We start from the raw sequence: 12648 nt of genomic DNA, 5'->3' as shown, positions 1-12648 counted from the left end.
GCCCCCGGCCCCCTGTATCGGCCCGCGGGGGTTTACAAAGCACAGGGCAGAGGCTGGAACTGCATCTCGGCGTCACCTCCTCTGCTCAGACAAAGCTCTTCTGCAGCCGGGGGTTGTGTGCCCGCAGGGCTCCCTGACAGAGCACTATTTATTTAAGCTTCAGGGTCGTTTCTCCCACCGTGCCCAGCCCCAGGAACGTGTTCGTGCCAGAGCCGCGGGGTTCCCTGATCGCCCGGGCTGCCTCTGCCGAGCGATGCTGTGATCAGATAACACGAGTTTTAAACGTATTTGTCGGGAACCAGAAACCCGTGTCCTCTGAAGGAGGCAGGAGCAGCCTGGGATCTGCCGGGACACTGAGCTGGATGCGGGTTCCCCAGCGACTGAAGGGAAGGCAGGTCCCCTATGGACCGCGGGTGCAGCAGCTTCTCTATGGACTGTGGGGTAAAGCAGGTCCCCTGGGGTGGATCCTGCAGGCAGCTCCACTGAGCAGAGGTTGGTGAGTTGTTGGGCTGAATCTGGGTCCTTGTCCACAAGCAAAATGTTACGGTTGTCAATTACAAGTTGGATGGAAAATGTTGGAGAAATGTTAAGGGCTGGATACAGGGCACTGCCCAGCTGTACCCTTGGTGAGTCCCATTGCTGATAGCTCAGTTCCCAGGGAGGTGGGGTTTCTATAGCCCTTGGGGCTGTGATTCTGAAGAGCCAGAACCAGAAGAGCCTCATTGTAACTCTCTTCTTGTCTTGTTGATGCCAAACCTTTAGCAGGTGGGAAAAGCGTTTCTGGATAAAGTGGTGATCATCTCTTTGACAAGAGGATGCACAGCCCCAGCAGTGACCCCGGGGCTGGATGAGCTGGGACTGAGGTGCTGGGGGGCTGTGAGTGGGTCCTGGTGCCCTCTGCTCTCTGGGTGCTGCCTTTCCACACCAAACACAGGAAGGACCAGAGTGTCTTGTGCCCAGCAGAGCTATGGAGCAGCTCCCAGTGTTCAAATTCAGCGGGTGCTTCAGTCTTTGCAGTGCTGGAAATGAAATTTTTAACAATTTGGAGATGTATCAGGTATTATATCCGTAATGCTTTAAAATTCCATTAACGTTCAGCCTGGCACTGTCTGCCAGCTGCACTGGCAGGCAGGACCTCGTGGTGCTGTCATTCTCCTTGCCCAGCTGCTCTCACTCCCTCTGGATTTGGGGTCTGGTCCAGGAGGAGCTATAAATGTGTGAGCAGAGCCCAGGGCAAGGGGAAGGTTTGTCCTAAAAGCTCAAGAGCAGAAAAGGGCACAGAAGAAATGTGCTGAAAATGGCAGGTCAGGACTGGACTCCCACCACAGTGCCAGGGCAGGGAGAGGCTGTCAGAGCAGGGGGCAGCTGCCCAGGAGCTGTGCTGTGCCACCAGCCAGGGACCCCAGCAGCAGCAGAGCTGGCACCTTGCTGGCTGTGCTGGTGTCACCTTACGGGTTCTGGACCCCACCACCCTCCTCCTGCCCTTTGTAAACAGGTTTCTTTGCCTTGCAGAGAGATGCCAAGGGCCAGTACCTGTTTGACCTTCTCTGCCACCACCTGAACCTGCTGGAGAAGGACTACTTTGGCATTCGCTTTGTGGACCCCGACAAGCAAAGGGTGAGAGCCCATCCTGCTGGGGGGGTTGGGGGGGCTTTGCACCCTGGTGCTGTCAGACTTGTGCTGTGACACGGGGTGTGAGGCAAACAGCTGGGATGGAATTCAGCCCCAGCAGTGCTGAGAGGCTCTTCCCCACCAGTTCTCCCTGCCCTGCTGCTGGGAAAGGTCGTTATGGTGCCCTGAGGGGGTTGTTGTGTTGCCTGTGGGAAGAGCATCTACACACAGGCCCCCTGAGCATGGCGGGGAGACCCCCACCCCTTCCCAGCTCTTCTGCCAGGGCTGTGTCCCAGGGAGGGGGCTGGGGTGCACCAGGGCTCCAGCAACAGCACCTCCATGTCCTGGCATGGGTTGGGATGTGTGAGCTGGAGGAAATCCCAGGGCCCCACGAGCAATGAGAGCATCTCCTGTCTGCAGAGTTGGAGGAGCTGCTGGTACAGCAAAGGCAAGGAGGGAGATCTCCTGGCACTGGGTTTGCAGGACTGCTGCTGGCACAGACGTGCTTTAACACGAGATGAGGCCACACCACAGCTCAGTGCTGAGAGTCCAGCCACTTGTGTGTGGCTTTGGGTGGTGAAACAAGACATGGGAGTGCCTGGGGGCTGTGGGGCTGGTGTGATGGGGGACAGGGGCTGCAGCAGCCTGCTCCAGCCACAGCTCCAGGCACAGCTCCAGGCACAGCTCTGGCTCCTGCCGGGAGTGCTCGTGGCGCTCATCAAAAACCTTTTCATTTTGAATTGTGGCCTTGAGGAGCCTGGTGCTGCCCTGGGGCTGTGACAAGTGAGATGTATGTATTGAGAACACAGGGCCACAGGCAGCAGAGATGCTGAAAAGTGAAGAAAAATAGAGTAAAAATCTTCCCTCCTCTCACTGGTTTTGTCTTCATGGAGGACGTGAATTCTTAGTGTTTTCTATGGCAATCACAGACATCAGTGCTGAACCTCTGCAGGTCTGTCCTTCTCTGTGCTAATTGGGGTTTGCCTTGGTTGTAGTCACTTTGCTTTGGTGTTCTGGGGTTCCCAATACTCAGGCATCTGAGGTCACTTCGTGACTGGCAGCTCTTTGTCTCCTAAACATGCTCAACTGGTGCCAGATCCAAGCAGCAGCTCTGGCAGACACCTGGTGCAGGTGGAGCATGTGGTTTGTTTTTGAAGGGACACAGGTGGAATTTCAGAATCTGGGGCTGAACTTCACCTCCCCAGTGTAGTGCCATAATTACAGACCCTGGATCCTGTTCACTCAGGTGGTTTCAACTGGTGACTTCCCTGGGCAGGGGCTGCAGCCCACCCCCCCCCGCTGTGCAGCCTGTGGATCTGCCACAGCACAGGCTTTTATGCCAAGCAGAGGGGTTTTTTGTTTATTTAATTTTCCCCTGGAGATTCAAAGTTATGAAATGAAAGGTTTTGCTACAGAGTTGGCTTTATTATCTTCTTTTTCCTTACAGCATTGGCTGGAATTTACCAAGTCAGTTGTGAAGCAAATGAGGGGTGAGTATTCCTGGGAGCAGATGTCCTGGGCAGGCAGTGCTCGCTCCGTCCTTTTAGATTCATTTTTGTTTTCTTCATTTTACCTGTTTTTAAATTCTTTTGGTGGTCAATTCCCAGCACATCTCCCAAAAAGGGTCTTTTTGGTTGTCACGGAGCTGTTCTGCTGGGTGGGAAGTGGGTTCAACCTCCACCAGTCCCAGGGCAGTTGCAGCTGGTCGTGCATCCCCCAGGCACAGGGCACCGGCCAGGACAGAACTGCTGGGATGAGCAGATGGGATTTGCCGTGGGTGCTTCCCCGGTGACTTTGGGGGTCCTGGGGGGGGCAGATGAGACCCCCAGCAATATCTGGCCGTCTCCTTGAGGGGGGTTATTTGGGAGGATGAAGGGGGCCAGCCCTGGAGCTCGGTGACCGCAGTGTCATTTTCTCCTGCAGCCCAACCTCCCTTCACCATGTGCTTCCGCGTCAAGTTTTACCCCACGGACCCGGCGGCTCTGAAGGAGGAGATCACCAGGTAGGTGAGACCTGGCACAGGGGCACTGGGCACCAAAGGCTTGGCCAGGGCAGGGACACACTCTGCCCTGCTCCATTTTATGGTCAAGAGGAAGCAGCAGCCAGTTAGATTTCCAAACAAACGTGGACCTTTGTGGGTTGTCTCAGCTGAGAGGGAGAAGTATGGAAATCCCAGCTGGAGCAGTTGTGCCACTGCCTGTGGTGTCACCCCTGCCTTGGTCCTTGGCTGCCCCTGCTTACAAAACTACATTGCCAGGAGGAAGTGCTGAGGGCAGCATCACTCCACATCCCTTGTGGCCCCAGTACCAGCCTGCCCAAGCCCAATGCAGCTCCCAGGCTGCACCAGAGCCTGCCCTTCCCTGCAGCGTGCCAGGGTCTGCTCTGGGGGAAGAACATGTTTATTTGTGTCTGCAGCTGCAGTGCCCCCATCCTGTCCCCGTGAGGGACCTCAGTCCGAGGCTCTTTGGTCCCAAAGAAGGAAGCCCCCCCGCTGACCTCTGAAACACAGGGACAAAAGTAGCACAAACTCCTCGTGACCTCTTCCCAGCTGGAAACCCATGCAGTGCTGACACCGGCTGCTGCACCTTGTGGGACCCCCAACGTCTGGGCCTAAACCCCCCATGTGGTACCAAGAAGGCCTGGTCACTCCTGGGCAGCCCCAGCTCTGCAGCCCCATGACAGGCTCCCCCCAGCCCTGGGGGTGGGTGCTCTGCTGCCCTCACACCTTCCCAGGAACAGCCCGGGTCCACGCTAAGTGTGTGGAGAATTAAGCAGGCTTACTGATAGAGCTAAATATATTCCAGGATTTATTTCTTGGGATTTTCAGCCTATTTCTGCAGGCAGCAGATGAGTGGGGATGTCAGGGCCGTTGCAGCCTGTTGTGCAGAGTGTTTGTGACATACCTGGGCTCAGCTTTTTCCTTCAGTTCTCTATTAATAAACTGTGGGGTTTTTGAGCAGATCAGTTAGGAGCAGTAGAGGCTGGTGATGTGTATCAAAAACTCTTCCGGAGTTTGTTTTCCCCGTGAGGATGGTACAAAGCTAAGGAAAGCTCTGCTTGTGTTTCATGGGACCCAAAAACCAGAACTAGAAAAACACCACAAGGTGTTTGGAAGCCTGAGAAAGAGTCTGACGGTTCTCAAGGTAGAGAGGAGATGCAGATTAGGAGGAGGGGATCCGTCAAGAGCCCTGTGAGCATTTGCTGCTGCTGTTTAAAAGCATCTCCATGTCCGGAATGCCGGTCTGTGGTGCTGCCAGGACCTGGGCTGCAACCAGCCTTCCTGGGGAGGACTGATCTTTGTTTTCACACGGACGCATTTTCAGGGACCCGCAGAAGTGCCCACGAATAGTTTCACACGGGGACATCGCCTTGGTTGGCTCGAGGGGCATTTCTTTAGTTCACAGACTCGGTTTCCCTCCAGCAGCCCCAGCCCGGGGCGGCCTCGGGGCCTTGATTTAAATGTGGAAGGGCCAAAGGCAGGTCTGGGTGCCCAGCTCAGACAGGGTGTGCTTTGTGCTCCTGCCCTTTCATCAGAGCTCAGCCAACAGCTGCAGCTGGCGGGCACAGCAGGGAGAACTGGGATTCGGGTCAGGGATTTGGATGTGGGAGCTGGACACAAGGGGCATCGGGGACAGATCCAGCCCAAGGAGATCGTCAGTTTGGGCTCAGAAACGTTTCCCACCTTTGCTGCCCTTTCCCGAGGCAGCCCCAGCCCCCAGCCCCACGCTGCCCCAGGAACCTCCCTTTCCTGGGAATGTTTCCAAGGCATAGGCAAAGCTTTGGAAAACCTGGATGTTTCTATATGTCAAACCAGTTCAGACCTACAGCCTAAAGGGAGCAGAGGGTTTCCCTGTGGGGCACATGAGCAGGGCTGGGAGGGTTGCCAGGGATAAACCCATTTAATTCTGCAGTTTTGGTGAGGTGAGTGCTGGGGACAGGCTGGTGCTGGGTGAGGTGCCAGGGGTCCTTGTCCCTGTGGGTCCCCCATGACACCAGGGTGAGCCCCTGTTCACTGCCATTCAAGGTGTGTCTGCAGCTGCAGCTCAAACCTGGCCTTAAAATTCACTTTCCCCTGGGCTGAGGATGCTTTAATATCTGGGTTTCTCGTTAATACATTTTATCTGTGAAAATTAGTGGTTTATCTCGTCATAAATATGGATTTGAGAAATGAAGCATGACTGAGCTAGTGCAGAGTGCAGGTCTGGCTATTGAAACACATTTCCAAGCACTCCCTTTCCACTTTGCTCCTTCACTGTGACTTACATTTTACCATCAAAAGCTTTTTCCCTCATGCATTGCCACATGACTCAGCCCAAACTGTTACTTAGGTTTAAATTTATCCAAATATGTGATTTTTCAGATATAGTATATCTTTTCACTGGGCTTTGGTGCATGGAAGATAGAGATGGGTGAGTGCAAGAGGCAGCTCAGTGTGGGTGGTTTAGGGTTGGTCACCACTGTAGGGATGTGGGGAAGTGGGTGCATATGGAGAGACCTGGACACAGCAAGCTGGGGAAGGAGGAGGTATGGTGATGGGGAGGATGAGCAGCCAGGCAAGGATGCAGGAATGGGAAGTGCAGCAGTTGCTGGTGAGCTCAGAACCACCAGACACCCATCAGAGCATCATCCTGGGCACCCACGGTGACCTTGTGATGGGCGGGGGGGGCTATAGGACCATGGAATGGCTTGGCTAGGAACGGACCTTAAAATCCATCCAGTCCCACCCCTGCATGTCAGGGACACCTCCCACCAGCCCAGGCTGCTCCAAGCCCCATCCAACCTGCCCTTCAACACTGCCAGGGATGGGGCAGCCACAGCTTCCCTGGGCAACCTGGGCCAGGCTCTCCCCACCCTCACAGTGAGGAATTCCTTCCTAACGTCCAACCTAAATCTCCCCTCTTCCAGCTTAAAGCCATTACCTTGTCCTGTTGCTCCTCCTCCCCGTGTTTTCCTTGGTGGGAATGCGCATCCAAGTACCCCCGTGCCCTTTGCCTCCATCGGGGCCCTCCATGGTGGCACAGCCACAGGTGCTGGTGCCCTGTCCCCCAGGCTGGCCCTGCCCAGGGCTGTGAAGCTCCGCGCCCCAGCGCAGCCCTTGGGAGCTGCCGCCTCGTTCCCACCTGCTGCCCCAGCCGGGCTGGTGTCTGGGGCATGAGCTGCTGCGAGAGAGATGTTAGTGCAAGTGTCTCGTGGCAGATATTCCACACCTAAATTGCCTGTTTAGGTAATTTAAACTTTGCTTAATGAATGGACTGTCTCCTCCACCCTCAGGTATTTAGTCTTCCTGCAGATCAAAAGGGATCTGTACCACGGGCGGCTCCTCTGCAAGACGTCGGATGCCGCGCTGCTGGCCGCCTATATCCTTCAGGGTAATGCCTTCTGACAGCATCAATTTGCTTCTCATGCTGAGGACTGATTACATTACTTCACTTACAACAGATCACTGCTCCTAGAATGCAAATGTCATCCCACCAGTGCGGGGCTCGTGCTTCAGGGCTGTCCCTGTGCTGTGCTGGGCAGGAGGGTGAGATTGATAGACTCCTTGAATTGTTCTGGTTGGAAAAGACCTCTAAGACCACCCAGTCCAACCGTTTCCCCAGCCCTGCCAAGGTCACCACTAACCCCTGTCCCTCAGCACCACATCTACATGGCTTTTTAGATACCTCCAGGGATGGGGACTCCACCAGTGCCCCCGGGTGAGCTGGGAGGATGTACCCAGCAACCAAAAAAGGCAAATTTCAGCTCTGGAACATTTCTGGGTTATTTTGCAGTGCTGGTGTGCTTCCTCTAATAGTGTTTTCAGCAGAAATCGTAAAAATTAATGTAATGTCTAATTTTTGCTGGGGACCTGAGGCTGGAGGGAATGAAATGAGAGCAAGGTCCCTTCATCCCCTCACTGGATGCAGTTAATGCTTTGCAAACGATCCCTCCTGATGGGAAGCACGACCGGGGTGGAACAGCATTCCTGGGATGCTCCCAGCCCTGACCCGGTGCTGGCGCTGAGGACCCTGCCGGGGTGGGGGTGCAGGGGTGGACGTTGCTGTTCCTCACTGGTTCTGTCTCCCACCAGCTGAGATCGGGGACTACGATCCAGGGAAGCACCCAGAAGGCTACAGCTCCAAGTTCCAGTTCTTCCCCAAGCACTCGGAGAAGCTGGAGAGGAAAATCGCGGAGATCCACAAGTCGGAGCTGAGGTACCGGGGAAGCTTTGCTGAGTGGGAGTGTCGGCTGCTGCAGGGATCACTGATGCTTGGCTGATCTTTATCCCTGGGTGGGATTTTCAGTCGTGCCGTGGGGTGAGCAGTGCCTGCTCCAGCCTGTCAGCCCCAGCCCAGAGCTGGCAGTGCTCTTGGGAAAGGCAAAACCGCCGAGCAGAGCCGCTTTGAGAGAGCTGGTGCTTCCCTCACCGGGGGGAAAGGTGATCCCGCAGCCGAGGAGAAGCTGCAGGACGTGCAGACAAACACACGCAGCAGCAATGTGGAAAAACCAGCTCAAGATTCCTCCCCCTGCTCCAGGCAGGGCTGAGGGGTTTCTCCCACTCCTGGGGCTGTTGGGTCTGCCGGCACAACCTGTGGGGTCCCTGGTTTCCCCAAGTCGGATGGGGACAGTGACCAAAACCCCTGTAGATCCCCTCCTGCCACCCCCTCTCCTGCCACCCCCGCTCTGTGGAACCCGAGGCACGAGGGGCTGTCAGCACAGCCCTGTCCTCCCATGGCACCGGCAGCGCCTCCGGAGCCGCATCCTGACTGGACACTGCCCCACCCCGGGGTTTCACCTCCCAGTGCCCCTACCTGCTGCGGGCTGCTTCCCTCTGCCCGGCAAGCTCCCCTCTCCTCCCCCTGGAAGAAATGCCCGTGCTTGCCATAGGAAGTTCAGCCCCAGATTCTGCAGGTGCTCCTGAGTTTTGGTCCCTCCTGGTGCTGCCGGGTCGGTGTCTCCCAGTTCCCTGCGGCTGGGGCGGGGCTGGGCTCCTGCTGCAGGGAATGTGGTGCTGGTGTGCAGGGAATGTGATGCTGATGTGCAGGGAATGAGGTGCTGATGTGCAGGGAATGAGGTGCTGATGTGCAGGGAATGTGATGCTGATGTGCAGGGAATGAGGTGCTGATGTGCAGGGAATGAGGTGCTGATGTGCAGGGAATGAGGTGCTGATGTGCAGGGAATGAGGTGCTGATGTGCAGGGAATGAGGTGCTGGTGTGCAGGGAATGTGCCGTGGCTGGTGCTTCTCATCTTTAACAGGAACCCTGTAGCTGGACACTGACTTTTATGTTCATGTCTCCCATGGAATACTCTTTTTTTCCCCTTTCCTCCCTCCCGCAGTGGGCAGACACCAGCTACTTCAGAGCTGAATTTTCTCAGGAAAGCCCAGACTCTGGAGACCTATGGGGTTGACCCACACCCTTGCAAGGTACATCAGTTTCCCAAACACTTCCTTGCAGTGGATTCCTGGCTCTGACCCATACTGAGCTGCAGAGGTGCCCATGGCTGGTCCCAAGTGCCTCCATCAGCCCCCTCCAGTGGGCAGAGCTGTGGGCTGTGCTGGGGCAGTCAAGCCAGGAGGGGAGGGCGAGGAGCCCCCAGCCCTGGTTAGGGAGCTGTCAGAGAGGTTTCCTCATGCAGGCAGCAGGATGCAAAGTGAACCACAGAGATGTCTCACCTCTGGGTTGAGCCAGGGAGGGGCTGGGAGCAGAGGGCAGAGTTGTAACCCCGAGATGGGGAGATGTGGGGCACGGGACAAGCTGTGCTTGGTGCTGGGGCACCTCGTGCCACGCCTGGCGAGAACCCCCAGCAGGCACCGCCCGGGCATCCCTTGTTAGTGATCACTGCCTGCAGCCCAGACCTTAGGATTAAGTGAAACTGCTGCCTTGCTCCCTACATTACACTAATTACTGGTTTCAAACCGTCTCGATGCCGCCCAACTGCGCCGGCTGAGCAGGCCTTGCAGGGAGTCAAGTCACGGGTTTTACCTTGTTCTGGTTTCATTAGCAGGGAAAGGGCTGGGGGGGCCCTGCCCTGGCAGGGAGCTGCCCTGGGATCCAGCTGCGGGTTTCGCTGTGTGTGCGGGATGCTGCAGGCCAGGAGGGGCTGGGGGGAGGCCCCGGTGGCCAGCTGCTGGTTGCTGAGGGGCTGGGAAGCTGTGCTGGCTTCGGAATGTGCTCCTGAGGAGTTGCTGTTGCCTTCCAGGACGTGTCGGGGAACGCGGCGTTTTTGGCCTTCACTCCATTCGGCTTTGTTGTTCTGCAGGGAAACAAGAGGGTTCACTTCATCAAATGGTGAGTTCCCGGCTGCTCCCCCAGGCCCGTGGGTGCTGCAGGGCTGGGCCACCCGTCCCCACGTCACCCCAGGGTGCTCGAGGGGCTGGGTGAGCTCCCGTGGGCAGGGAGGGTGGGCGATGCCAGCCCCGGGTGCCCTTCTGGACACTCAGGGTGTCCCTCCTTACCCTGTCTCACCCCTGAGGAGCCAGGAGCCTGGCTGTCCCCGTTGCTGCCACTGGGCACTGCTCCTCCAAGGCTCCTCAGCCCACACTGCTCAGGACACCTCAGGGCTCCTTGTGATCTGCACTCTCCTTATTTGTTTTATTGCCCCAAACCCCTTATTTTCTCTCTTTGTCCTTTCAGGAATGAGGTGACCAAAATGAAATTTGAAGGGAAGACTTTCTATTTGTACGTAAGTCAGAAAGAGGTGAGTGCTTTCCTGTCTTGTGGCACTTTCCAAGTGCAGCTGTGGTCCTGCCTTCAGCAGATTTCTCCTCTGCCTGTGGTGCAGGGACACAGGCACAGTGACAGGGACACGGGCACGGTGACAAGGACATGGGCATGGTGACAGGGACATGGGCATGGTGACAGGGACATGGGCATGGTGACAGGGACATAAGCACTGTGACAGGGACACGGGCACAGTGACAGGGACACAATGGCAGGGGCTGCAGCTTGGTGGCAGTGCCATGGTCACCTTGCTCCTTGCCCTGGGTGCTGGAGCTGGCAGATGCCAGGTTGCCCCCAGACCTCCCACAGCTCCTGGCCATGGCTTCCTGTGGGATGGTCCCGGTTCTGTGGTACCAGCATCCCATGGGCTCAGTCCATAAAATCAGCCTGAAATGGCTGAACTGGGCTCCCACGTGAGCCATCAGCAGGGTTAAAGAAAAGGGCTTTTCTGGGCATTCAGAAGGACCGGGCACCACTCCCCTCTTCCCCTGCCCACTCCTCACCCTTCTCCCTTAGGAGAAGAAAATCGTTCTCACCTACTTCGCCCCGACACCCGAAGCCTGCAAGCACCTCTGGAAGTGTGGGATAGAGAACCAGGCCTTCTACAAGTAAGTGTGGGGTGGGTGGCACTGCCCCGGGGGTCTGTGCCCCCACAGCTGCCCGAGGGCTCTGTCCAGGTCCTGGGGCTCAGGCAGGGGCTGTCACCCTGTCCTGGTGGCCCTGGCAGAGTCACCAGCCACCAGGAGCACCAGTGCCTCCACGCTGGGTACTCACGGGGTCCCTCAGCAGCAGGGACAGACACCAGCAAACCTCAGGGAATATTTTCTGACCTAATGTTCTAGGGTGGGTTTTTCAGAATGGCTCCTCAGGGTCTGTTTGTGCTGGATCTGGTGCTCTCACCCCCCTGAAGTAGAGGCTGTGCCTGGGGTGCTGTAGCAGAGTCTGCCTTTCCATGGGGAAAGCTCAGAAACTTTCAACAACAATCTGCTTCCAGGCTCCTTGGGAACAAGTTAATTTTCCATGGGAAAAATTCAAGGGACTGTGGAGATGAAACACATTCTGGGCTCCAGCTGCCAGCCAGGGACTGCTGGGGGACCCTCTCTGCAGCAGCTTTGGGGATACCCAGGCTGGGGTCCCACCTGAGCATGGGGAGCTCCTACCCAGGGAGGACAGGGAAGGTCTTCCCCTTCCCAGCAGCTCTGAGCTCCCAGTTTGTGGCCACCAAGGCAGGTTTCTGCCCCTGTTCTGGCTGATTGGGCTGCCTGAAAGGGTCGTCAACCAGAAAGGGAGAGGCTGGTGACTGGACTGTGCCAAAAAAAAAGGGAAGTGCCTGTTGGAATGGTTTGGTTTCACCATCCTTCTCCTGTTGTGCTTCAAACCAGCCTGCTCTGTGCTTCGTAATGAGTTTTCTTTTAATCAGCAAGATGGGAGAGAAAGTGTGTGATGTATTCTCCCTGGGAATGCCGCAATCAGCCCCTGCAATCAGCAGGTTTCGTTTCTCATTATATGAACATGAAATGAAATTGCAATATTGCTTTACAAATCTTTATGATTAATCATGTCAGTGAATTACCACTGGATTATGTGCCCAGTGGGGTGGGCTGTGGGCTCAGCTGAGGTGCCAAGGGTGAGGAGGAGAGAGGACTGTCCCTACCAGTGGTTTTACCCACCACTGGCTGGGCTGGTTGGGCCACCTCCTGGTGGTCCCAGGGGACCCAGTGTGAGCTGCAGCCTCAGCCCCCTGCAGCCACTGGCAACAGATCCATCCAGGAGCCTGGGCAGGGGCTGGGTGCTGCTCCCACTGCCAGCAGGGATGCGCTGTGCTATGGGGGGGTGATGCCATGATGTTAGTGCCCCCCCAGTTGGTGCCACTGCTGCTGGTGGCTTGCTTCGTTTCCCGTGGCATTTCACATCTCCAGGGCTTTGCTGTCGCGGTCCGGCCCTGCCGTGTGCTGCAGCACCCAGCTCCGCCCCGGGGTGGGTCCGGCGGGACCGCAGCGCTGTCCCCAGGGCTGTCCCCAGGGCTGTCCCCAGCGCTGTCCCCAGGGCTGTCCCCAGGGCTGTCCCCAGGGCTGTCCCCAGCGCTGTCCCCAGGGCTGTCCCCAGCGCTGTCCCCAGGGCTGTCCCCAGCGCTGTCCCCAGGGCTGTCCCCAGCGCTGTCCCCAGGGCTGTCCCCAGCGCTGTCCCCAGGGCTGTCCCCAGCGCTGTCCCCAGGGCTGTCCCCAGCGCTGTCCCCAGGGCTGTCCCCAGCGCTGTCCCCAGGGCTGTCCCCAGCGCTGTCCCCAGGGCTGTCCCCAGGGCTGTCCCCAGCGCTGTCCCCAGCAGTGCGCCCGC

General features: G+C 57.1%; 1 protein-coding gene across 1 annotated transcript in view; it reads left to right on the top strand.

The window, feature by feature from the left end:
• Positions 1 to 3551: 3551 nt before the first annotated feature.
• The window catches only part of FRMD5 (FERM domain containing 5), a 13390-nt gene continuing 4293 nt past the window's right edge, over positions 3552 to 12648 (top strand). The window contains exons 1-8 of the mRNA XM_010002840.1: positions 3552 to 3613; positions 6883 to 6980; positions 7682 to 7805; positions 8930 to 9017; positions 9794 to 9882; positions 10228 to 10276; positions 10831 to 10922; positions 10992 to 11080. Of these exons, the coding sequence (XP_010001142.1) occupies positions 3552 to 3613; positions 6883 to 6980; positions 7682 to 7805; positions 8930 to 9017; positions 9794 to 9882; positions 10228 to 10276; positions 10831 to 10922; positions 10992 to 11080 (691 nt within the window). The remainder of the gene's footprint in view (positions 3614 to 6882; positions 6981 to 7681; positions 7806 to 8929; positions 9018 to 9793; positions 9883 to 10227; positions 10277 to 10830; positions 10923 to 10991; positions 11081 to 12648) is intronic.

Source organism: Chaetura pelagica, unplaced genomic scaffold (genome assembly GCF_000747805.2).
Source record: "Chaetura pelagica isolate M959 unplaced genomic scaffold, ChaPel_1.0 scaffold658, whole genome shotgun sequence".
Lineage (NCBI taxonomy): Eukaryota > Metazoa > Chordata > Aves > Apodiformes > Apodidae > Chaetura > Chaetura pelagica.
This window is presented reverse-complemented; position numbering and strand designations above follow the sequence as displayed.